Source organism: Mastomys coucha, unplaced genomic scaffold (genome assembly GCF_008632895.1).
Source record: "Mastomys coucha isolate ucsf_1 unplaced genomic scaffold, UCSF_Mcou_1 pScaffold3, whole genome shotgun sequence".
NCBI lineage: Eukaryota > Metazoa > Chordata > Mammalia > Rodentia > Muridae > Mastomys > Mastomys coucha.
In genome coordinates this window covers 52,003,728-52,030,975 of record NW_022196909.1, presented here as the reverse complement: position 1 = coordinate 52,030,975, position 27,248 = coordinate 52,003,728, and the positions used below count along the sequence as shown (strand labels likewise).

The window sequence follows — 27,248 nt, the reverse complement described above, 5'->3', positions numbered from 1 at the left end:
TGCTCCATAGTTACCCTCTATAACTCCTTCCATGGGTGTTTGTTCCCTTTTTAAGAAAGAACTTTCTAAGCATACAGAGACTGAATAAAAAATGCTAAAGCTAGCTTTCTTAAGTCTAACTAATTTTTCTATCCTTCCCCACTCCTTTAAAAAATATTCACTGTCCCAATTCAGTAGGAAGAACTTATGGAAAGTCATCATCCTGATTCCTTTGGGTTTCAGTGTCTCTTGTTATGGGTATTTTAAATTATAGATAGGTTCTCATTTTAAGGGATAATTTGGAATTTGTCATAATTTTGGACAGGGAGGAAACTAAATAAATAACTTAGACTCTAGATTTCTGTATTTTCTTTCCTCTTCTCTATCCTTTCTTAGGTAAAAGCTTCCTTTGAAAAATGAGGAGTAGAGTAATATTATAAGAAATTAGATATGTGAGGATGGTTTACTAAATTTAATCTTAAACAAAGCATTTTATAGACATAATTCATAAAGATTGGTAGAAATCTTTAAATTTTGATGCAAAATTGAAGTTATATCTCCTTACATTGGTATAAAATTTATATACTGATAAGGTTAAGGTTTTTATTGATATAAATCCTTGGATATTGATACAAAATTTAAAATTGATTTTGTTGCTCTCAAGTAGGCATTGTACCAATTCAGCTCATTTAAGATACTAGGCTTAGACACAGTACTTCTTATAGCTACTATTACAAACTGTTTATGATCATTGATTAATGTAAGCTAAAGATCAGATAGTAAACTCAGGGTAATATTAAATTTTGATTTAATTGCAATAAAGTGTTTTCAAGATTATTCAAATAGTAATAATGAATAGCAAGCAATGTTTAACAATTCAGTTATATATAGACGGCCTTCAAAAACATCAGAGGTCCACAGAATATGGCATTTTATATATGTGTGTGTAAAATCATTTCTTCATAGGAGCATTTTTAGTGTGCAACTTATTTTCTTTTATGTGGGATTATTTACATGCAACTTTGGAAACTTACATGCAAACAAAATGATGTCCTATAATATATATTCTATGTTTCATTCTAAACACAAGCTCCATGAAATATCACATTTCACATTTACCCTCTAGCTCTTCTAATGTCTACTGAGTGATGAACTTAGAAACATCCTCCATACCCAATGTTCTTAGACCTAAAAACATCCTGCCCTTTGCATTCATTGTTGACAACATATATGAGAGTACAGATGAGATGATGGAGTCTGGAAGTCTCGTCTGTATTATCTCTCTTGGGATCAGAAAAAGTTGCCAATAGAAAATAATCTTTCTTCATCTTGGAGATTCAGAATGCAGAGTTACTGATTAGTGCCAAATCTCTAATAACTTTCTATTCAGAATTTGCCTGTAGATGTATGTGAAAAATAAAACTGTCAGTTAGCCATAAATTATTAACTATGATTCACGTATACAAACAGAAAGATATTTACAAATCATGGTTTATTCCTACTCATTGATCAACCTTCTTAACTACGGAAATCTTGAAGAGTGTACATGTGGCCACAGTGTAACAGTCCAGCCAGTACGAATTCAAGCAGTCCTCTGAGGCATAAGTGAGGATTATAGAAGAGATGGAAAAGAAAACTCAAAGGCAAAGGTTAGAAATCAGAAGGAATGTCCAGTCATTACTGTGGCAGCCTTGAGTTTAGTTCTCTTGGGCGTTATATACTCTACAACATTGTGGGAATCAAGTTCACAAGCTAGCAAAGGCAATGGCTGATGTACATTCAATACCTGAACCCATCAGGAGGCCTCCCTATCCCTTCCTCTTCTTTCCCCCAAGATTAACAGAACACTCGGCCCTTCACCTAGAGCTTCAAGTCTATCCCCTCTTAAACTACCAGGCCAGGAAATCTACCAGCAGACCCTGACCTGACTTGACTCTGCCTGAGAGGCAGACTTTCACAGAAGCAGGAAAAATGGCTCTCAACACCAAATTATTCCTTGGGCTCTAAAAAGAACTACTCGAACTGATGTATTTTTTTTTAAAAAAAGGTATTTATTTATTTTTTAATTAGTTAATTAATTAATTTTTTACACTCCATATTTTATTCCCACCCCTGTCCACCATCAAACTCTTTGACATCCCATACCTCATTCCCTTCTGGGTTCTTTACAGCTTCTGTCAGTTATAAATAAGGCTGCTATGAACATAGTGGAGCATGTGTCCTTATTACATGTTGGAGCACCTTTTGGGTATATGCCCAGGGGTGGTATAGCTGGGTCCTCAGGTAAGACAATGTCAAATCTTCTGAAGAAATGTCAGACTGATTTCCAGAGTGATTGTACAAGCTTTCAATCCCACCAAAAATGGAGGTGTGTTCCTCTTTCTCCACATCCTCACCTCTGCTGTCACCTAAGTTTTTGGTCTTAGCCATCTGACTGGTGTGAGATGTAATCTCAGGGTTGTTTTGATTTGCATTTCCCTGATGACTAAGAATGTTCAACATTTCTTTAGGTGCTTCTCAGCCCCACAAGTTTCCTCAGTTGAGAATTCTCAGTTTCTGATGTATGATTTTTAAAGTGCACTTTTCTAAAGAAGTATATATTCAAACATGTGACCTATTCATTAATCATCTACCATAAGATTCTGACAGCATTGCAAAACTAATTCTATCTAAATGAGAATTCTTGTTTCATTTTCCTAATTATTTCTCATTCAAATTTTAACATATTGGCTGATCAATTTCACAATTCAAGAATACCTCTACAATGTAGCACTCATTGGAGTGTCCTTGGAATAACATTTAACTATTTAGGACCACAAAGATAATATGTAAAGTTAGTAAACATTTATTTTTCTCTCTGTTAAAGATATCCAGAGATTGTTAGCATAAAAAAAAAGAGTTGGAACATTCTCAAGAGAGAACAATGATTTTGTGTCTTCTGGGTACATGCAGGCAACTGCTAGAACTGTGAAGCTCCAGTAACTATCCTACTTCTCATGCCTCTTAGGAAAAGGACTGAGTTCAGGAATCAAACTGATCTCATCTGATTAACAGGAAGAAATTGTGTAAATTTTATCTAATGTATGGCATAGGAGGCCTCCTAGGAAAACAATGATCCATGAATGCTGTGATACTTCCAGGTGCTTAGATACTACATCCAGGAAGGGAGGAGAATGAGCTGTGCATAAGCTACTGAATTACATGTGAAGTTTAAACACTGCCACTCAGGGCAATTGCAGGCTTTCTCAGAGGCCCTGGTGAAAGGATGAGGGAACCTGGTTACTGCCCAAGAACAGACTTGGCAAGGTCCAGTGTAGATCTGGGGTCAGGGCCTTGAAGGAGTTAATGTTTCACTTCCTGGAAACCTGATGTTTTCTCCCTTGAAGAGCTGTGGTTATCAGTCCCAAGGCTGTTGTGTGCTAGTTTGTGATGTCCTTGAGACTTCCTGAGTTTTCTTTGTTCAACAATGCTTGATTAGCTTCTGTCTAACTTCATCCCATTCTGGGATAGCTTTCTGCTGTCTCTGTCATGTTTTTACCTGGCAGTCAGTAAATAACTTGCTGTAAATCTTAATAAACTTACTTATCATAAGCCATCAGATCATGAAAATCTCTCAACCCAAACTTTCTTGTCTTTTTTTATATTCTTCATTCCTGATACTTAACTTTAGGAAACCATCATTGAAGAAGGGCTTCCTAGTCCAGGTCATAAAAGGTAAGAGTTTATTTTAACAGAATCTGTGAAGGATTTTTTCTGCAAGGACAAGGTATGGCCACAATAGAGAAGCTTTTTAACTGTAATAAATCAATCTAAATTAGATATGCTATAACTCATTGAAGTGCCATATAATCTGTCTTTAAATAAGACAAGGAGTGAATCATTGTGAAGGGGCATAGACTTTCATGGTATATCCCCAGCTATTAGCCATATAATTCACTTTAGATAATGTAGGCCAATTAATATTACTTACTTCTATCTCTCAGCTCACTTAATATTCTGAAATATTTAAAAAAATATTTTCTTCTAGTTCTTTCCTCTCCACTGGCATGTGCATTCGGGATTCTGTCTTTCAAGCCCCAGAAACATGGGTTTCTATGATGTTGAGCAGAGTCTGTTATGATCTAGGGGGATGACTCAGTCTGGAGACAATGAAAATTAGATAGTATCCTAGGCAGAATAATAATGAGGAGGAGTAGGAAGAGGAAGAAGAGAAGGCAGAGAAGAAGGAAGAGGAGAAACGAAGGCAAATTTGATTTGGTTCACAGGCTCTGGTTTCTTGGTTCTGTCATTTCAGCCAAATATCATAACAGGAGGACGGTGATGGAAGAGTTTCTTCCTTTGTGGTCCACAGAGAACAGAAGGAGGTGAGAAAGGAATCTTAAGTGACTATCAAAGACACATCTCAAGAGACAAACTTCTTCAAGCTGAGTTCTACCTCTAGAAGACTCCACAGCCTCCAAAACAGTGCCATTCCTTGAAAAGCATGTATCCATGCCAGTGCAGAATGCTTCGAACTGAATTGTGATTCCCTTAAAGGCAACAAAGTGGGGCTTTTGCATTAATACATGAGTGTGAGATTTCAGGGGCTATGGTGGAATATTATGGCTTAAATGCTGTGTTTTGTGTCAAGTTGAAGGGATGGCCTTGTGATTGTTTATAAGACTTGCAGGCATCACTAGGGAATTCAAAGTCACTCAGTGCCTGTTTCTGTCATCATCCTACACACCCGACTAACAGTACCACACAGGGTATCTTTCTCCTCCTCCCAGAGATTGATCTGATGTTGCCAATCTAACTTCAGCTTCCATCTACAGCATATTATGTACTTCCAACCCCATATAGCTTTATCTATTACTCTAAGCCACATGACAGTAATCTTGGATCACTCTGACTTTCAGAGGTATCAATTAGTGAGTAGAGACTCCTAAGACCTCCAAAGAGAATGCCTTGAAGCTTGGAGAGGTAAAAATATATGAGCTTTTGCTTATCTATCCAATTGTATCTATTCAATCATGAAAATTCTAATTTCCTTCATCATAGATGGGTCCAATGACAAGAGCTATATCCCAAGCAATTTCAGAGGTTGACTTGGAAATCAGCATATTCAAGGCCTTTTTAAGCAACATTCAGCTCCAAGCCAGCCTGGAAATTTTCAGTAAACCCTGTCTCAAAAAAAAGGAAACAACAACAACAAAAACAAAGCAGAAGCAGGCTAGGGAGATAGTTCAGTAGTAAAGTTCAAGGACAGTTTGGGTGAGATAATACTGGGTTCATTCCCAGTACTGCCTTTCAAAGTGATCATATTATGGAAATTGAAACGAAGTTGCCATATAGATAAACATACCTATTGTCTTGGGGTTTCTATTCCTGCACAAAACATCATGACCAAGAAGAATGCTGGGAAGGAAAAGGTTTATGAAGCTTACACTTTCAAATTGTTGTTCATCACCAAAGGAAGTCAGAACAGGAACTCATACAAGGTAGGAACTTGGAGGCAGGAGTGGATACAGAAGCCATGGAGGAATGCTGCTCACTGACTTGTTTCCCCTGGACTGCTCACCTTGCTTTCTTAGAGAACCCCAAACTAACAGCCCAGGGATTGCAGCACCCACAATGGGCTGGGCCCTTCTACTTTTATCACTAATTAAGAAAATGCCTGACAGCTGGATCTCAGAGGCATTCTCTCAAGGGGGTCTCCTTTCTCTATGATAACTCCAACTTATATTGGAATGTCAAGTTGACACACAAAACATAAAAAAATACAGGCATTTTTTGTTATACCTTATTTGCTGTGTGCCAAGAGGAAGGGGAGAAAATACACCAATGGGCTTACGAAACAGCAAAATCCATTATTCTTCCCACCACATAAGCAGAGTCACTGAACAATCAGGGCCACCAGTCAAGGATTCAGGAACTTTGTTTCTTCTGGCATCCCCAAATAGAGGATGAAGCAGAACTTATAAGAATAAAATGTAGAAGCAGATGAGCCATGTTTATTACAGTGATAATTTTTACAAATCAGAACTGGGGGATTAGGGACTATGTGAAGTGTTCCATCATTGTTAGCTAACATTGAAGATAAATAGGTTTTTCTCCCCCCAAAATCAAATTCATTTCTTCAAATAATGTTAGGGGCATTATATTTTTCATAATCATTGTTGCTTACAGGAGTATTGGTAATAGGTATACTTTTGGGATCTATTATTTCTTAGAGAGGGAATTGGTCAGCTTAAGTAAAATAAAATAAAGACTAATGTCAAAATGGCAGTATGGAAGACAAGCTCCTTTCATCTGCTCCTGGCAGTGTTCATACTTCATTTAACATGCAAACACATATGAAAGGATACCTAGTCAGTTTCATCAAATGCTTATCTCCCAAAACATTCAAAGTTGGCATTTTATAGAGTGAACCTAGTTTGTTCTAATTTCCCTTTTATATATAGATTGCAATTAAATACAATTGAGCCTCATTTTCAAATATATTTATTCTCTTACCTGGTCATCTTTGTTATACATATCAAAGAATTGCAGAATCAAAACCTTCACACTTTAGGATTCACAATATATGCTTATGTTTTAATATTTCAGAATAACTTACTAGATTTATTCAAGTCAAAGCAGTATTCTGATTTTCCTATTCAGAGCACCCCTTACTTCCTTGTTCCTCAGAGTATAGATAAGTGGATTGAGTGCAGGGGTGACCACAGTGTACATGACAGCAATGATCCTGTCCTTTTCCAGGGAGCTCCCTGAATCAGGATTGATATAGATGAAGAGAACAGGAGCATAGAAAATAATGACAACCATGAAATGAGAGGCACAAGTGGACAGTGCTTTGTGCAGCATGCTGCAAGAATGGGTCTTGAAAAAGAGATAGGTGACTATGTAGAAATAGGAGAGAAATGTCAGGAAGAAGAGGCCAATGCCAATGGTTCCTGCAAGAGTATTGAGCAGCCACCTGTTGAGTTCAGTGTTTCCACAGGCCAGCTCCAATAATGGCTTAACATCACAGAAGAAATGATGGATATAGTTGGAACCACAAAAGTTCAATCGAGACGTCATTATGGAATGAAGCAGAGCATGAAGAAAAGGAATGGCCCACATGCTAGCAGCCACCTGGATGCAGACTTGACGATTCATGATGGAAGTGTAGTGGAGTGGTCTGCAGATAGCCACAAAGCGGTCAAATGCCATGACTGTCAACAGCAGGGCCTCTGTACATCCCAGGAAGTGGAAGAAATGAAGTTGAGTTATGCATCCCAAGAAGGAAATTGCTTTGCTCGTGGAGAGGAGATTCTGCAGCATCTTTGGTACTGTTACAGTGGAGAAGCAGATATCTAGACATGCTAGGTTTCCCAGGAAGAAATACATAGGTGAGTAGAGTCTTGAATCCAAGATGACGATCATCATGATGGCTCCATTCCCAAACACATTGACAAAGTACATGGCAAGGACCGTGACAAAGAGAATAGGGTTCAGTTCTTGTATGTCTGTCACCCCCAAGAGGAGAAATTCAGTGACTAATGTTTGATTCAATAACACTTAAAGAGAAAAGATAGGATAGTTTGTGGAGCACTAACCGTCCTGTCCACCAGTCTTTCTAGTCAATAATTATTTTTGGCAACCCAAACATAGTTTTTAAGTAGTTTTCTATAATCCAGCAAAGTTCTGTTGAAGATTTTATGTATATACCTATCAGACCATTAAATATTATGTCTAAATTTCTTTTATTTATTCCAATTCAAACATTTTAATTCATTACATTTTTTACTATTAATGTCTTTTTATTGGAACTGAATAACAGGTATAATCCTCCATTTTATCTAGCTGTTTTTATATTTTGATTTTATTGTCTTTTCATATCTTTAGTTGTCTCTGACAGGGAGCATCTTTTAAAATATTCCACCAGGCAGAGAGTCTCTGAGAAGTAGAAATACTCTTGAAGGGTTTAAACATGAAAAAAATGGGCAGTATAGACAGCTTTATCATAACATAGCAGCTCTACCTCATCTTACTAATGGATAAGGTGTAGAGGCATATTTGCATTGATTGGTTTCTTATTCATTATTGAACCAGATGAGATAAGAAACATGACCACATTAAGCTCATTAGCCTGACCAGATGTGTGCATAACACTTTACAGTGAAGTACCAAATAATGGGCTGTGTCTTTCATTAGTATGAACCATTGAGAACTTTAAAAATAGATACAAAATAAGATAAAAATAAGTCTCCAAAAATACCCACCATGACTCAAACATCCCTCCCTCAATTTCTAGAGTTCTAGTGTAGTAGTCATACAGCCATGCTCACCCAAGATACTTTTTGCATTATAAATTATGCTTTATGTCATTTCTGTTCTCCTGGTTAGGCTAAGGCTAGAGAAACCCTTTTGCACTTCCCAGAGTATTGCATTAAAAAGGTCTCTGCTCTGTGGGCTCTGTAGTCTCGTCCTTCATTTCCTTAGAAGGAACTGTGCATGCCTGTGGCTTTAGTTTCTTTGAAATCCTGGCTTCTCTGTTACCTAATGAAACTTGTTCTTCAAATATTGAGGAGGTTTACTTGCCTCTCTTCTAGCACTAGTAATGGGACCATAGTAACTCTCTTGTGTTTTATCATCTCATAAATCAAGCTGTTTTAAATCATTCTACTCTAATGTTTCCAGGATGGTTCATCTCTTCCTCATTTTAGAATCTTTCCTCTCTATGAAATTAATTCCTGGCATTTATCCTGTCAAATGAAACTTTGTTTTCTGCTAAATAAATGAGTAATTTTCATTTTACTTCAATAATCAAAATAGAAATGCTTTTAATGAATGTTAAAGACTCTGAGTTGTTAAAGACTGTGTTGTTTAGAGAAGGTTTCCTATTTAATTGTACACTCAAAACATACTAAAAGGAACGTAACTTTTAAAAATGTCTTCATCCTCAATATTAGGAAAATACCTGAATATCCTCCCTGAGATACACTGGTAGGAACAGGCATAGCTGTGAGAAATAGTTCTTCTGGATCCTTTCATTTAAAGGTGCGCTAGATCCACTCTGTGTACATGAGAGAAGAATGAAAATCAGTGTGTGGAGAGCACATGCTGCTGGAAGTCACTGAGGGAACTCCTCAAACTTCCCTAGAGTTAGGCAAAGGCTGACTCAAGGGAGAGTCCTACAAGAGAGGAACTACTCTAGTGTGAGTTGTCACTGATTTAAGAAAACAATTTGACAATCTTAAAAGCAATGCTGTACTGGAAAAATCTGTAAGGGTTCTAAACAATTCTAAGCTTTATATGGAAAACAGATGGAGAAATTATGTAATCACTAGGGTTCTTCTGTGGAAGATTGCCTTCAAACAACTCAGGGGAGTTTCTTTAACAATCATGCAGAATTTGTCTGTTTATAAACAGAACAGGCTTTCTTGTTAAAAATTAAAACATCTTTGATACAGTTAATTTATGAATATTTGGACAAGAAAACAAAGTAGTTTAAAAATATATACGTATTATATATATGTATGTATATATGATATATTTAGCAAATTTTTAAAGAAAAATAGGGATTGGGAATATCAGTGATATTAATTCTGCTCAGCACTTTAAATATTTGGAGATTTCAGAGAGTTTTGAAGTGACTGCGATAATGAGAATTGAGATGAGATGTGGTAATATAACGTAGAAGCCAAACAGCTTTCACAATCCTCACATCCAGTGAGGAGTCCATCTCAAGACAGGGAACCAACTCTGAACCCTCAGAACCGATGCTGTTTGATGTTGCAAACACATAGACTACTCCCTAAAGACCAGAAAGTGTAAAATATTTCCAAGTTTAAGCAGAATGTATTCTCTTACCTGGCTGATTTTTCAGACCTCAGTGACAAAGATTCTAAGGTTTGTGTACACAAATTTCACAGGTCATAAAATATTGGAAGTGACAGTTCATGTTGTAGTTCTGGTTCACATTTCTTCTCCACCATCCCCTTTTCCATCAGCAATTCTGCTGTTGTTTTAATGAGACAGATCTGTAGACATAAAAACTCCAAGGGAGCACATCCCCTGGTACTGAGTTGAATTGGTATGGAAATAAACTTGGTACTTTTCCCCAGCTGCAAAAGGGGAGTATAATTTCAAGCAATTCCTCTGTGGTTCTCTTCTTTTCAAAAGCTCCAAGCGCACCTGCCCTATGGGATTCATAAGCTAAGCCCACAGCTTGGTTATTGCTTTGTGGGTACCCTCCTGAAGTTTTTAGTAGTACTTTTAGCATAGGACCCTTAATGTTTGTTTTCACTTAGTCATCCGAATGTTTTAACTTTCACATTTGTTACAAAAACAGTCTTACATTTGCTTTATTAAATCCAAGTTGTTACCAATTATCTATGGTGTATGCAAGCTATCTTTGTATTCAATGATTCAATCAGATGCACTGGGCTCTAATTTGTACTTCTCTTTAACCCATGGATATTTTCTTTACATTCTTCCTCAATGGTACTTATTCACTGAACATGGTAACAGGCTATACAAAGACCTTTTCAGTTACGTAGGTGGCATCCCTTGAACTTCCTTACCCTATATGTTCCAATGCTTCTACTTTCCCCCCCTGTGACTTCTTCCATATTCCCCTTGGTGCCTATAGGTTCTAGAGTCTATATAGCTTTGCTTCTATTTCATGTCACATATACATAATAATTTTCTGTGTCTTTATGAACCATAGATATAATCTAAGAAACACAATTGCCACTGCCTTAATTTATTTAATATGTTTATTGCTAATGCTAGGTTTTCCTCCCAAGAACATAACTATGCTCTTCCTATAACTGATTGTGTGTGTGTATGCATGTGTGTGTGTGTGTGTGTGTGTGTGTGTATGAGAGAGAGAGAGACAGAGATTAACATTTTCTTCATCCATTCCTCTGTAGACATACACCTATGTTTATTCTATAACTTATCTATTGTGATTACTATTTTACACTGATGTGCAAGTGTATATGTGATATGTTGACTTGTAATTCTTTCAGTCATATACAGGAGTAGAATTACTGAAGTAACATTACAAAAATACTTGCAGCTCACTGCTCATTGATGAGTGTTGGTGAGGGGAATGTATGAGTCTGTGCTGAGAGTTGGCTCTGGCCTCAATAGCAGCCTCAGGTGGTAATTCTTATTGCCTCTCAATCATGCTTCAGCCTAGTTGCTCCCTCCTCAAAGAGGTGCGAAAGGCTCTTTATCCCCCTGGCTCAGGAAAAAGTGATTAAGGAATTTCGAATTGACTACCATTCATGCCTCTGGTTTAAAAAAAATTATCAAAGAAGAGAAAATAAGTAGGGTTCTTTAAAGTTGAAGAAAATTACCCCCCCTCATTTAACTTGTGAGATTTTAATCTACTCTATTTACTAGAGTATAAAATATAACTCTGATCTCTTTTTCCCCCTCATTTAAAGAGACTACTCACAAAACAATGGTTGTGTTTGTTAGTTTATATTTTATTAAAATTATTTATTTATCGTGCATCTCTGTATGTATGTATGTATGCATGCATGTATGTATTTCTCAGGCTATAGATTTCAGGATTGAGCTACAACATTTGTAAGTTAGGGAACAAGTTTCAAATGTTGGTTCTCTTCTCCTACCATGTGGGCCTCAGGGATTTAACTCAACTTGTTGGGCTTGATTGCAGATGTCTTTACCCAATGAGCCATCTAACTAACTCTGTTCTAGCTTTACTTGATTCATTGACTCTGTTGTTTTTCCCAATACCTATTCTTGTGGCTCCCAAAGAGAAAATAATGGATATAAAAAAAGATTTTTCTTTGAAAAGTCTTCCTTCAGGCTTTGTCTACAGCCTCACTTCTCAGGCTGTAGATTTCTGGATTGAGTGTTGAAGGGGAAAAGTATGAAAAACTAAGAATCCCACTGAAGTTGGGGATTCTGAATGTAGTTTAGAAACTCAAAGACACCACCAGTAGGGATAAACAAAAATACTTGTCTACGTGGCACAGACAAATAGAAAAGATGCTGGTTTTACCCTCCACAGATGGCATCCTTAGCTCAGGAGAGAATATATGCACATAGGCAAAACTAGTAGAGATGAAGCAGAAAAATGCCAGCAAGTGGAGAAGCCAGTGATCCAAGCTCACTTACATGATCATTGGAACAAGAGAGTTTCAAAACCAAGAGGAATCACAGAACTAGTGAGTGACACTGGTCCCACAGAGCAGATGGAGAAGTAACAGCTGTGTGCATAACTCCAAAGATGATTCCACATCACACTGGCCCAGACAGCTAACACTCCATGCATATATGTGCTGACACTTATGATGACTTTGTACCACACAGTCATGTAACAATCATGAGACATGACTGTGAGTATGGCCATAGCAGTATAACTACAGAGTGTGAGTAGAGAGCACGGCAGTGTGCAGTCTATGGGGAAATGTAGGTACTGTGCATGAATGAAAGAGCTGCAGAAAGACTTTGGCACCATCACAGAAATGTATCAGACACCCAAGAAGAAGAAATGTGTCAAGAGAAAAGGCATAAGTTAACAGAGACAATACTCAGAGAAGTAACAGCAACAATGGAGATTAATAGTGCCAATTAATACCACCAAGGCTAATGCTGAGAAAATTATTTCTACCTCAAGCTTTCTGGAAAACCCCATGAGAAGAAGAAATACAGTCATTGCAGTGAAGTTAGCCACATTCCTTCTTGGTCTTTGAGAGTAGGATAAACCAAAAGGACAGTCATTCCTAAAATTATAATTGGTGTCATTTACAAACTGAATGCACTTGGTGAGGTCAATTCATGAAGTGTGAATTTCCTTTCTATGCTAAAAACCAATTCAGTAATTTTAACTGACTTTCACTCCATATAAGTAATTATTTTTAGATTGTATATTTTATTATCACCCATTACAATAAAGAGATGGAAAGTTGTAACTGAATTAAAGCAAAGTACAAAAGCTTATTTTATATGCACCAAAAGTTCATTCAGTAGACACATACATGAACATATTCTTAGAGAATATTATATTTATTCTATATTATATTTGTGAAATACATGCATTTTACCCACAGACCTGTGCTTTAATATTTTAATCTGTAATAATTGTTCATATTTATGGAGTGCATTGTGATATTTCAAAACATATATAAGATGTATAATATACTATCTATTTCTTGCACTGTTTAATCCCTATCTAAATCCATTGTTACAATGCTATAGTCATTTGACTATGACAAATCAAATTACTTATCAACTAGTAAGTGATAACTCATAATTATCGGCAGGTGGTGAATTAACCAGATGGATGTTAGGAAGTGGCCCAGCTATTGTGCTGATTAAGGTACATTAAATTTACAAAGGCTGTCTGTGTGTCTTTCATTAGGGAACCCAGAACATTGGGGAGGGAAGCAGGAACATGCCACCAGGATTCACATATATATATATATATATATATATATATATATACATATACATATGTATATATATACACATACATGTACATGTACATATATGTATGTACATATATATGTATATATAATATCATTTTTATAAGAGCATTTTTACTGTGCAACATATTTTCTTTTACATCAGATTATTTATATGCAACTTTGGAAACTAACATACAAATATCCTATAATACATCTATGTTCCATTCTCAATATGAGCTCACACTCCATAAAATATCACATTTCACACTTACCTTCTGAGTTCTCTAATGTCCACTAATAAGCAATGAACTTAGAAACATCCACTATACCCATTATTAGTAGGCCTACAAGTATTCTACAAGATATTATTAGACCTTTGCATTCATTGTTGAGACCATACATAACAGTAGAGATGATGGAGTCTGAAAGTCTAGCATTATCTGATTTCCTTCTCTTGTGATCAGAAAAGCTTTACCTATAGAAAAAAATCTTTCCTGACCTTAGAGATTCACTTCCCAAAGTTACTCATTAGTGGCAATCTCTAATGTCTTTCTATTGAGAATTTTCCTGTGTTGTAGACCCAGCAAGATCTTAGCTCCGGTGTGCACCCACAGAACACAGATTGACAACAGATTGCTGCAGTAACATGAGGTTTATTGATCCACGTATGTGGGGTTGCCCATCCTCACAGGGAGAGTCAACCTTGAACTCAGAATGTACACATCTTTTATACCTTGCAGAAGGCAGACATCAGCGACAGGCCTAGCTGGTTTACTCTGATTGGTGGAATGTAGGACAAAGGATTTCTTCAGGCATTGCTTGGCTTGCTCAGTGGACTGTTTCTGGCTTAGTCATCCAACTTCCCTATCCAGCTCTGCACCTGGCCTTGAAAAGTCCCTGGGAAGGAGCTGAGTAACTAGGTGGTAGGAAGATTGTTGGCAGCAAGTTCAGGGTGACAGTTTGTGGTCTTTCCCAGTTTTCAACACAAAGAGGAGAGGGAGAGTTATCCAGAAAATTGCTAATCTTGTTTTCGTAGACCTTAACGTCATTGCAACCACCAGTTATTTTTGTTTTGTCTTGACTTAGCTTAGTTAGAATGGCCTGGTCATTCTGTCTCAACAATCTGACCACCAAAACTTTGTTTTGACAGCATATCCTTGGCTATCTCTGGAACACAACTTGTCAGTGGCTGAAGCTGTTGCTTGCTACTGTAACACTTTGTTTCCACATTGCTTGCTACTAACAGGAGCCGAAACATGGCTCCCTTATTTTTCTGTGAAGACTTATTTCTAAGGTTTATTTCTATAAAACTTTGTTTCTATGTTCTCAAAAACTTGTTTTCTACACATATAAATGTATTTGAAAAATATAATCTCTAATCGGCAATAAAATACTGTGATTCAGATATGTGAGCACAAAGACGTTTAAAAATCATAGTTTATTTCTAGTCATTGATCTACCTTCTTAAATAAGGAAATCTTGAATAGTATACATGTGGCTGTAGTGTACCAGTCCAGCCAGTATGAGTCCTCTGAGGGGTGAGTGAGAATTATAGAAAATATGGAAAAGAAGACTCAGAAACAAAGGTTAGAAATCATGAGGGATGTCCAGTCAGTACTGTAGCGGTCTTGAGTTTAATTCTCTTAGACATTATATACTCTACAGCATTGTAGGAAACAAGGTCACAAGCTAGCAGAAACAATGACTGATGTACATTCAATATCTCTACACATCCAGAGGTGTCCCTATTCCAACCCTTTTTCCTTCCTCCAACATTAACTGAACATTCGGCCCTTCACCTAGAGCTTCAAGTCTATCCCCTCTTACATTACCAGGCCAGGAAATCTACGAGCAGACCCTGACCTGACTTGACTCTGACTGAGAGGCAGGCTTTCACAGAAGCAGGGAAAATGGCTCTCAACACCAAAGTATTCCTTGGGCTCTAAAAAGAACTACTCTAACTGATGTATGATTTTTAAAATGCACTTTTCCAAAGAAGTATACATTCAAACATGTGTCCTATTCATTAATCATCTATTATAAAATTCTGACAGCATTGCAAAATTAGTTCTATCTAAATGAGAATTCTTGTTTCATTTTCCTAATTATTTCTCATTCAAATTTTAACATATTGGCTGATCAATTTCACAATTCAAGAATACCTCTACAATGTAACACTCATTGGAGTGTCCTTGGAATAACATTTAACTATTTAGGACCACAAAGATAACATGTAAAGTTAGTAAACATTTATTTTCTCTCTGTTAAAGATATACAGAGATTGTTAGCATAAAAAAAGAGTTGGAACATTCTCAAGAGAGAACAATGATTTTGTGTCTTCTGGGTACATGCAGGCAACTGCTAGAACTGTGAAGCTCCAGTAATTATCCTACTTCTCCTGCCTCTTAGGAAAAGGACTGAGTTCAGGAATCAAACTGATCTTGTCTGATTAACGGGAAGAAATTGTGTAAATTTTATCTAATGTATGGCATAGGAGGCCTCCTAGGGAAACAATGATCCATGAAAGCTGTGATACTTCCAGGTGCTTAGATACTACATCCAGGAAGGGAGGAGAATGAGCTATGCATAAGCTACTGGATTACATGTAAAGTTTAAACACTGCCACTCAGGGCAATTGCAGGCTTTCTCAGAGGCCCTGGTGAAAGGATAGGGGAAGGTTCAGGATATTATTTCTTGGTCCTGTCATTTCAGCCAAATAGCATATCAAGAGAAGAGTGATGGAAGAGGCTCTTACTTCATGGTCCACAAAGAGCAGAAAGAGGTAAGAAACAGAGCTCAAGTGACTATTAAAGGCACCTCTCTAGAAATGAACTTCTTCAAGCTATGTTCTACTTCGCAAAGCTTCCATGGCTTCCAAAAACAGTGCAATTCTTTTAAAATCATGTATTTATACCAGTGCAGACTGCATCAGCCTGAGTTGTGATTCACTCAAAGGTCCCAAAGTAATGCATTTGCATTATTACATGAGTGTGAGATTTCAGAAGCTATGGTGGAATATTATGGCTTAAAATGTGTGGTTTTATGTCAAGTTTACAAAGGCTGGACTTGTGATGGTTCATCTTCATAAGTCTTACAGGCATCACCGGGGAAATCAAAGTCACTCACTGCCTTGTTTGTCATCACCATCACACCTCACTAACAGTTCCACACAGTGTCTCTTTCTCCTCCTTCCAGAGGTTGATCTGATATTACCAGTATACATTCACCATCCCTCGGCAGCATAGTCTGGTCTTCCAACCACATATAGCTTTATCTATAAACATATAAGCCACATCACAGTAAATTTGACCCATCCTAATTTTCTCAGCTATCATTTACTGAGTGGAGAATCCAAAGACCTCCAAAGAAAAGTCCTTGAAGGTTGAAGATGTAAAAATAATGGCTTTTGACTATCTATCCAATTGGATCTATCCAATCCCAAGAATCCTAATTTCTTTGATCATAGATTGTGACAATGCAAGGGCTGTGTCCCCAGCCACTTGAGAGGCTGACTAGGAATCCAGAATATTCAAGGCCTTTTTATGCAATAGTCAATTCCAGAACACCCTGAAAATTTTCAATAAACCTTGTCTCAAAAAGAAAACAAAAACTACAAAAAGAAAGACCAAGGGAGATTGATCAATTGTAAAGTGTAAGCATAGCATATGTCAGATATTGGATTGCATTCCCAGTTCTGCCTCTTAAAATGATTTTATTGATCACATTTTGAAATTTGAAACTAAATGGCCTTATAGATAAGTGTACCAACTAATATCCATCTATTCAAAACATGGGCAATTCAGACATATTTTCTTATACTTAGACCATTCTATACTATTAGGAAGAGAACAGAATACAACAGTGGGCTAGTAAGATGGCAAAACCTTTTATTAAGCCCACCACATAAGCAGAGTCACTGTGAGATCATGGCTACCAGAAAAGCATTCAGGAGCTTTGTTTCTTGTGGCAGCCCCAACTAGGGTATGAAGTAGGACTTATAAGCACAAAATTTGCAAGCAGATGAGCCAAGTTTATTATACTTATAATTTAACCCAGTCAGAGCACGGGAATTAAGGACTATCCAGTGATCCATCACTGTCAGCTGACATTGAATGTAAGTGGGTTTTTCTCTAACCAATCAAATTTGTTCCTTCAACTGTTATATTTTGGGTAATTATTGTTGCATAAAGGGGTGATGGTAACAAGTATGTTTTGGGAAACTATTGTTGCTTAGAGATGAAATTGGTCAGGTTAGGTAAAATAAAGATTAAAGTCAAAATGGCAGTATGGAAAACAAGTTCCTTTTATCTGCTCCTAGTAATTTACACACTTGATTATACATACAAGCATATGGTTTCATCAATACTTATCTCCCAAACAAATTAAGAATTGGCATTTTATAAGAAGTACCTGGTTTGTTCCAATTTCCATCTTATATATAGATTGAAATTTTAAATACAATTAGGCTACATTTTCTCATATATTTATTCTCTTACCTGGTCATCTTTGTTATACATATCAGAAACAATTGTAGAATCAAAAACATTTACACATCAGTATTCACATTAATTGCTTTTGTTTTAATATTTCAGAATAACTTACTGGATTTCTTCAAGTCAAAGCAATATTTTGATTTTCCTATTCAGAGCACCCCTCACTTCCTTGTTCCTCAGAGTATAGATAAGTGGATTGAGTGCAGGGGTGACCACAGTGTACATGACAGCCATGATCCTGTCCTTTTCCAGGGAGCTCCCTGAATCAGGATTGATATAGATGAAGAGAACAGGAGCATAGAAAATAATGACAACCATGAAGTGAGAGGCACAAGTGGACAGTGCTTTGTGCAGCATGCTGCAAGAACGGGTCTTGAGAAAGAGATAGGTGACTATGTAGAAATAGGAGAGAAATGTCAGAAAGAAGAGGCCAATGGCAACTGTTCCTGTGAGAGTGTTGAGCAGCCACCTGTTGAGTTCAGTGTTTCCACAGGCCAGCTCCAATAATGGCTTAACATCACAGAAGAAATGATGGATATGGTGGGAACCACAAAAGTTCAATCGAGACGTCATGATGGAGTGAAGCAGAGCATGAAGAAAAGGAATGGCCCAGATAGAGATAGCCACCTGGATGCAGACCTGACTGTTCATGATAGCAGGGTAGTGGAGTGGTCTGCAAATAGCCACAAAGCGGTCAAAAGCCATGATAGTCAGCAGCAGGGCCTCTGTGCTACCCAGGAAGTGGAAGAAATGAAGCTGAGTTATGCATCCCAAGAAGGAAATTGCTTTGCTTGTGGAGAAGAAGTTCTCTAGCATCTTTGGCACTGTTACAGTGGAGAAGCAGATATCTAGACATGCTAGGTTTCCCAGGAAGAAATACATAGGTGAGTGGAGTCTTGGATCCAAGATAACGATCATCAAGATGGCTCCATTCCCAAACACATTGACAAAGTACATGGCAAGGACCGTGACAAAGAGAATAGGATTTAATTCTTGAATGTCTGTCACCCCCAAGAGGAGAAATTCAGTGACTAATGTGTGATTCAATAACACTTAAAAAGAAAAGATAGGATAGTTTGTGGAATACTAACACTCTTGTTCCACCAGTTTTTCTAGGCAAAAATTTCATGCCAACCGAAACACAGTTCCTGAGAATAGTTTCTATAACCTTGCAAAGTTCTTCTGAAGATTTTATATATTTGCCTATCAGACCATTAAATATTAAGCCTAAATTTCTATTGTGTATTCCTATCCAAACATTTTTTAATTTATTATCATTTTTGTTATTAATGTCTTTTTATTGGAGATGCAGAACAGGTACCATCCTACCATTTTCTCTAGCTGTGAGTATTTACATAATAACCCAGCTTTCTTTACATTTCATTAGTTGTCTCTTATAGGGAACAGGTTTTAAAATGTCTCACCAGGCAGACAGACTCTGAAAGGTAAGAACACTCTTGAAGGGTTTTAACATGAAGAAAATAGGCATGGATGAATTTGTTTCAATCACAAAGTTAATAGAAATAATAGACAACTTATCATAACATAGCCACTCCACCTCACTTAAGAAAGTGTAAGGTGTAAAAACATCTTTGCACTGATTTGTTTCTTATTCATGATTGAGCCAGATGAGGTAAGAATCATGACCGTATTAATCTCAAGAGTCTGACCAGATATGTGCATAACATTTTCAGTGTTCTAGAAAATAATGAGCTTAATGTCTTCCATTAATAGCTTTAGAAATAGATCCCTAAGATATTCTGTGACATTCTCAAATTGTACCCACCATGACTCAGTCTCCTCCCTCAGTTTCTTGAATGATGGGGTTATAGTTATACTGCCATGCTGACCTGAGACACTTTTTGCATTATAAGGTATACTTTATGACATTTCTATCCTCCTGGCTACTCTTAGACTAAAGAAAGTCTATTCCAGACACAGAATATTTGAGTAAGAGAATGTCTGTTCTGTGGTCCTGGCAGTCTCTTCCCTCAATTCATCAGAAGAAACTACAAAAACCTATGGCATTAGTATCTTTGAAATCTTGGTTTCTCTATTACCTATTTAAACTCATTCTTCACATATTAAGGAGGTTTACTTGCCTCTCCAATAGCACCACTAATGGGACCATGGTAAATATCTCTCTTGTGTTTTGTCTTTCCCAAAGTCAGGCTGCCTTAAATCATCCTACTCTAAAGTTTCCAGAATGGTTCAGCTCTCCCAATTTTAAGACAGTTCCCTCTCTATAAAATTAATTCCTGGAATTCCTTCCTTCCTATAAAATGAAGGCTTGTTTTCACCTAAAGAAATGAATCGTTTATTTTAGTAGCAAAATCAATATTGAATTGTTTTTAATGAATGTTCAATATTTTGAGGAATATATTGTTTGGAAAAGGTTTTCTATTTAATTGTACACTCAGAACTTACTAAAAAGAAAGGTAACTTTTAAAATTGCTTTTGTCCTCAATATAGGAAAGTACCTGAATGGCCTCCCTGAGATACACTGGTAGGAGCAGACATAGCTGTGAGAAGTAGTTCTTCTGGTTCCTTTCACTTAAAGATGTGCTGGATCCACTCTGTGTACATGAGAGAAGAATGGGGATCAGCGTGTGTAGATCCTGTGATGCTGGGACACACAGAGAAAACTCCCCAACCTGCGCTGGAGTCAGACAAAGGCAGACACCAGGGAGGTTGCCTACAAAGGAGGAACCACTCAAGGTGTGAGACATTGTGAACAAAACAATTTTTCCATCTAAAAACTCAAAAGTTAATGAACTGTACAAAACTTGTAAGGGCGTCAAAGAATTCTGAGCTTTATACCTGGAACACAATCTGAGAAATGATATAACCAGAGGGTCTTTCTGTGAAGGATTGCCTTCAAAAAAATTCAGGGCAGTGTCTTTAATAATCATGTATATTTTCTCTGTTTACAAATACAACAACTGTTCTTGTTAAAAATTCAACTCTTTTGAACCAGTTAATTTATGAATCTTTGGACTAGGAAACAAAGTGGTTTTAAAAATATGTATCAAAATTGCATTTACCAATTTTTTAAAGAACAATAGCAATTGGAATGGTCAATGCTACTGATTCTGTTTAGCACTTTCGGGAATTTCAGACTGACTTTAGAGACTGTCTAAGTAACCATGATGATTAATTGAGGTCGTTGTGGTAACAATACAGAAAACAAACAGCCTTCACAGGACTCAAAGACAGTGAAGTGTCCATTTCAAGACAGGGAACCAACTCTGAATGCAGAGTATTGATGTTTCACGTTGCAAACAGGCAGATCACCCCCTAAAGAACAGAAAATACAGGAAATTTCCAAGTTTACACCTGTTTCATTCTCTTACCTGGCTGATTGTTCACAGCACACATGACAAAAATTCTCAGGTTTATGTACACAAACTGCATGAGCTGTAAAATATTGGAAGTGACAGTTCATGTTATTGTTCTGACCCACATTTCATCTCTAGAATCCCTTTTGCCACCAACAATCCCCTTGGTGTTTTAATGAGACAGATCTGGAGACATATAAACCCCAAAGGGGCACATCCCCTGGTACTGAGATGCATGTGCATGAAAATAAACAATGTACTTTTCCTCACTCACAAAAGGAAGGTATAAGTTAGAGCCATTCCTCTGTGTTCCTTTACTTTTCACAAGCTACATGGGCACCTGCCCTATGAGATACATAAGCTAAGCCCCCAGCTTGGCTAGTGCTTTGTAGACACCATCTTATGGCTTTTAGTACTTATAGCATAGGACCTTTCATGCTTATTTTCTCTTAGTAGTTCAAATGTTATAACTTTTATATTTGTTATATGAACAATTTTACATTTGCTATGTTAAAGTCCAAGTTACTTCAAGTTATCTTTATAGTTAATGACTTAATCAGCCACATTGGGATTTAATTTTTAGCTCTCTTTTAACCCATACATATTTTTTTCACATTCTTTCCCAATGGAATTTATTCACTGGACATGGTATTAGGCTACATAGAGACCTTTATATAAGTAGGTGATAGACACTGAACTTCCTCCACTCTACACATTCATAAGCTTCTATTATTAATTCCCTGTGCCCTCATCCATTTTTCCTCCTGTATCCTCTAGATTCTAGAGTCTAGATAGTTTTGCTTTTATTTCTTGTCATATATACATACATGATTTCCTGTGTCTTTATAAAATGTAAATATAACCTAGGAACCACAATTAGCACTGTCTTAATTGATTTAATGAGTTTATTGCTAATTGCTAGGTTTTCATGCCAACAACATAACTTTGCTCTTCCTATAACTGAGTATAGACATATATACATATATATGTGTGTGTTGTGTAACATTTTCTTGATCCATTCCTCTGTGGACAGACACCTAGGTTTTTCCATAAATTATGTACTGTGAGTAGTGTTGTACATTGATATGCAAATATCTCTGTGATATATTGACTTGGAATTCTTTCAGTCATATACAAGAGTGGAATTGCAAGGGGAACATGGTAAAAATATTTTCAGTTCACCACTCAGTGATGAGTTTTGGAGAGGGAAGGTAAGAACTTGTACTGAGAATTGGCTCTGGCCTCAATAAGAGCCTCACTCAGATGGTAGTTCCTATTGCTTCCCAGTCATGCTTCAATCCAGCTGCCCTTTAGGAGATGTGTAAGACTCTTTGTCCACATGCCTCAGAAAAAGTGATGAAGGAATTTCAAATTCCTTTCATGCCTCTGATTATTTTTAAAAAAATTATCCAAGAAAAGAAATTAAGTTGGGCTCTTTAAAGTTGGAGAAAATTACTTGTTCCCCCCTCCCACATCTAGGTTGTGAGATTTTAATCTACTGTGTTTACAAGAGTATACAAATATAACTTTAATCTCCTTTTTCTAATTTAAAGAGATTGCTCACACAACAATCGTTGGGTTTGTTTATATTTTATTAAAATTATTTATCTATTGTACATATATATGGATGTATTTGGGTATACATGAGCTACAACATGTGTAGGTCAGTGGACAAGTTTCAAGAGCAGATTCTCGTCTCCTTCCATGTGGGTCTAAGGGATTTAACTCAGCTTGTCAGGCTTGTTTGCAACTGTCTTTATCCACTGAGCTACCTGACTAGCTCTGTTCTAGCTTTAATTGACTCTGTTGTTTTTCTAAATACATATTGATGTGGCTCTCAAAGAGGAAATAATGGATATAAAAGAGATAACATTTTCTTTGAAAGATCAAAGGCCCAAATGAGAATGCTTCAGTCCCACTTAGAAGGAGGAAGAAAATAATAATGGAAGGCAGAGGGAGGGAAGGACCTGGGTGGAGCTGGGGGAAGAGGAAAAAGGAACAGGATCAGGTATGGTACAGAGACAGTAGAAAAGCCCAGAGGGCCAAGAGAATGAATGATAGTAAACAGCCTTGGGGAGTGGGCAGTGGGAGGACTCTCTAGAAAGTAACAGAGACCTGGGAGGTGAAAGATTCTAAGAACTCAATAAGGATGACCTTAGCCAAAATGACCAACACTGGGGAGAAGGAGTCTACCTCCAGTAGACAGAGCCTCAAGTGGAGGGACAGGAATATTAACCCTCAGTCAAAATTTCTGACCCAGAATTGTTCCTGTCTAAAATAACTGCAGGGACAGAAATGGAGAAGAGACTGAAGAAAAGGCTGCCCAGTGGCTGACCCAAATTGGGATCTATTTCACCGGGTTGGTAGGGTGGGCACCAAGGCCTGACACTACTACTGATATTATGATGTATTTACAGATGGGAGGCTGGCATGGCTGTCCTCTGAAAGGGCCTATGATCAGCTGACTGAGACTAAAGGCAGGGACCTCCATGGTTGAATTAGGGGAAGGATTGAAGAAGCTGAAGGGAAATAGGAAAACCAACAGTCTCAACTAACCCAGACCCCAGAGAACTCCCAGAAACTGAGCCACCATGGCTGGTCAGAGGCCCCTGCCACAACTATATTAAAGGTCTGCCTGGTCAGGCCTCCGTGGGAGAAGTTTTGCTTAATCCTCAAGAGACTTGAGGCCCCAGGGAAGTGGGAGGTCTGGTGGTGGAGTGTACCCACTCAGAGGCAAGGGGGAAGAAGAATGGGATGAGAAACTGTGGGAGGAGGGCACAGTGTAGGGGAGGGGAGGAACAACTGGAATGTAAATAAAATAATAATAATAATAATAATAATAATAATAATAATAATAAAAGAAAAAGAACAAAAAAAAAATTCCTTAGAACTCCACGTGCATCCTCATTTCTCAGGCTGTAGATTGTAGATTTCTGGACTGAGTGTTTGAGGGAAAAAAAGGATGATAAACTAAGAATAAAGTCTAATTACATTGGAGATTCTAGATGTGGGTTTAGAAACTCAAAGACACCAGTAGGGATAGAGAAAAATAATGATTACAGATATGTGGCATAGACAAGTAGAAATGTCTCTGGTTCTGCCCTCCACAGACGGCATCCTTAGTGGGAGTAGCCACTAGAAAGTCCCAGAAGCCAGGGAAGCGAGAGGTTCCCAGGACGCAATTGGGGTTGATATTAGCCAAAATACCCAACAAAGGAGAGATAGAACCTGTAGAGATCACCTCCAGTAGATAGGCACAGACCCCAGTTGAGACGGGCGACCCACCCATCTCAAAAGTTTTAACCCAGAATTGCTCCTGTCTAAAGAAAATAGAGGGACAAAAAAAAAAAAATGGAGCAGAGACTGAAGGAAAGGGCATCCAGAGACCACCCCACCTAGAGATCCATCCCACTTGCAGACACCAAACCCTGACACTATTGGTGAGGCCAAGAAGCACTTGCTGACAGGAGCCTCTGTTCCCTGAAAGGCTCTGCTAGAACCTAATACAGATGCAGATACAACCAACCATTGGACTGAGTCCAGGGACCCCAGTGGAACATTAAAGGAATGACTGAATGAGCTGACAGGGGTTGCAACCCCATAGGAAGAACAACAAAATCAACTAACTGAACACCCCAGAGCTCCCAGGGACTAAACTACCAACCAAAGAGTATACAGGAATGGGTCCATGGCTATAGCTACATATGTAGCAGAAGATTGCCTTATCTGGCATCAATGGGATGGGAGGCTCTTGGTCCTATGGAGGCTTGATGTCCCAGAGTAGAGGAATGCTAGAGTGGTAAAGTGGAAGTGGATGGGTGGGTGGAGGACCTCCCTCTTAGAGATAAAGAGGATAGGGAGGGACCTGGAAGGAGGACATTTGAAATGTAAGTAAATAAAATAACAAATAAAAAAGTAAAAGCATGTTGAGTAAGCCATGAGGAACAAGCCAGTAAGCAGCACCCCTCCATGGCCCCTGCATCACTCTGCAGGTTCAAACCCTACTTGAGTTTATGCTTTTCATGATGAACTATTAGATGGAATGAATTGTGACTAAAATAAACCCTTTCCTTCCCTTAAGTTGTTTTGGGTCATGGTGTTTCATCATAGCAATACTAACCCTAACTTAGGCAAGTGTGTGTGTGTGTGTGTGTGTGTGTGTGTGTGTGTGTGTGTGTGTGTACACTCTATCACTTTCTGTTATTTCCTTGAGACAAAATGTCTCACTAAACATGGAGTTCCCCCACAAACCCATGCCCATAGGCTAACAATCAGTAAGGCCTAGAAATTCTCTTGTCTTTGCTCCTTCCCCAGTACTGCACAGATAGGCAGCCACACCCAGGTTTTTAAGTGGACTCAACTAAGTCCTACACTTATAAGTAAGGACTTAGTTTAAGGACTTCATTCTTCATTTTTTTGCAAAATGTTTTGCCAAATACTCAGATCTCACTAACATTAATCTTCTGACCAGTTGTACTTTTTAAAAAGTCAATGGTGTTCCATGATGAAGATATAAGTATATAGCCTTTCATGTTGATTATCAATAAGTTAATATAGATCATTAAAGACATTAAAAGAAAGTAATACTTAGGATCAGTCTTTTTTGAGTGCTAGGGCACAGTGTTGAACAGTTATATCAATCAACAGAACAATTCGGTGCTGTTGATTTGTGGTAAATTGTTAGCAATTTTCCATACTGTACTCTCAGTGTGACAATGATCAATTGGTTAATTTTCATCTCCAACTCTCTTTCCACTTTAAATTTCAGGATATTTTTCCAGGGAGTCCTCAGGAACAGATAGTGAAGTCTCACCTCTATCTGAAGAAATCAAGGTAATTTTTGCTAAGAAAACTTATTAGGCCATGGAGACTTGGATTGTCCTTTGTTTTCTGTTAAGGATTAATCATAATTATACAATAGGAAGCACAATAGAAAAGTGGTGATTTCATAAGACAGCTCCTTGCTTACTCTTAGAATGATTCTTAGCACCTTGGGACAAGCTCTCTCAGGACTTTTATTTTTAGAGTCTCATGATTTTTAGAGCAGGTGAGAATGATTTTTTCGAAGACAAATACTTTATCCCTTTGGATTCAGTGCAATAACGCATGTTTTGGACTGATCCCTAACTATTGCCTCACATATTTTTCTATTATTTACAACCACGAGAAGCAGATCCCTGAATCTTTTACCTGTCCAGTCAGGTAAGAAAATGAAACCAGAGACAGGCTGGAAAGTTGGCTATACTTTCTGTGTTGTGATCTCTCTCTTCATGGCATTAGAACAAGTGTTTAAGATTTAGAGCTAGTTTCCCATTTTTTAATGGGCAAACACCCTATTACAGGTCATGAAAACACTTTCCCACATTTCTACCATCCTGTCTAATTCTCAATTCAACATGCCTGGGTCTTCAGGCATCATCCAAGGCAAATCTGTAATCTCTAAATATTGAAACAATAGTGAAAGAAATCGTGTCACAGAGAGAAGTGTGGCAAAGAAAATGTTCTCTAAAACTCAGGAAAGGTTGGTCTCTTGATTTATTATCTCTTGAGGTTTCGAGTTTTTTTTTTTCAAATATATTCTTGATGCAATTCTGTTTTATGGATAAGAAAAACTAAAATGACAACTAGTATTTAAAAGATTATTTGCATTTTTTAAAAGTAGTAGTAAGGATTTTAAATATACCATGCCTAGCTATCAAAGGAAGTTACTCTGTTGGAAGATGGCCTTTCAGGGAGGTGGAGTAGAAGTTAATTCAAAAAAAAAAAAAAAATCATCTCCACGGGAAAGCCAAAGTGTCATGGGCTCTAGAAGTTTCACTAGTTTCAACCTGGTCATGTCAAATCAACTTCCTCTCAGAGCTTCAATCCTTTCTTTTTTTAAAGAAGTGACTATGTAGTCAGTCTTTTCAGATTTCCTTCCAGTTCCTACTGTGTACCTGTGTGGCCCAAGTCTTCAAGTGTCTCACATGCTCACATGTCCTGGTTTGTCTTTCTTAAGATGTAAAAGCTGCATGCAGCATCTA

General features: G+C 37.6%; 2 protein-coding genes across 2 annotated transcripts; both read right to left on the bottom strand.

Moving 5' to 3' along the window:
- Positions 1-6,591: 6,591 nt before the first annotated feature.
- On the bottom strand, positions 6,592-16,541 carry LOC116074456 (olfactory receptor 12D2-like). The gene is made up of 2 exons (XM_031347029.1): positions 16,490-16,541; positions 6,592-7,520 (listed from the first exon to the last, which is right to left on the bottom strand). Exons 1-2 carry the CDS (start codon positions 16,539-16,541, stop codon positions 6,592-6,594), a joined length of 981 nt encoding a protein of 326 aa, XP_031202889.1.
- Positions 16,542-18,010: 1,469 nt separating this feature from the next.
- On the bottom strand, positions 18,011-21,301 carry LOC116074455 (olfactory receptor 12D2-like). The gene is made up of 2 exons (XM_031347028.1): positions 21,241-21,301; positions 18,011-18,939 (listed from the first exon to the last, which is right to left on the bottom strand). The coding sequence occupies exons 1-2, from the start codon at positions 21,299-21,301 to the stop codon at positions 18,011-18,013; spliced, it is 990 nt and encodes a 329-aa protein (XP_031202888.1).
- Positions 21,302-27,248: the final 5,947 nt, after the last annotated feature.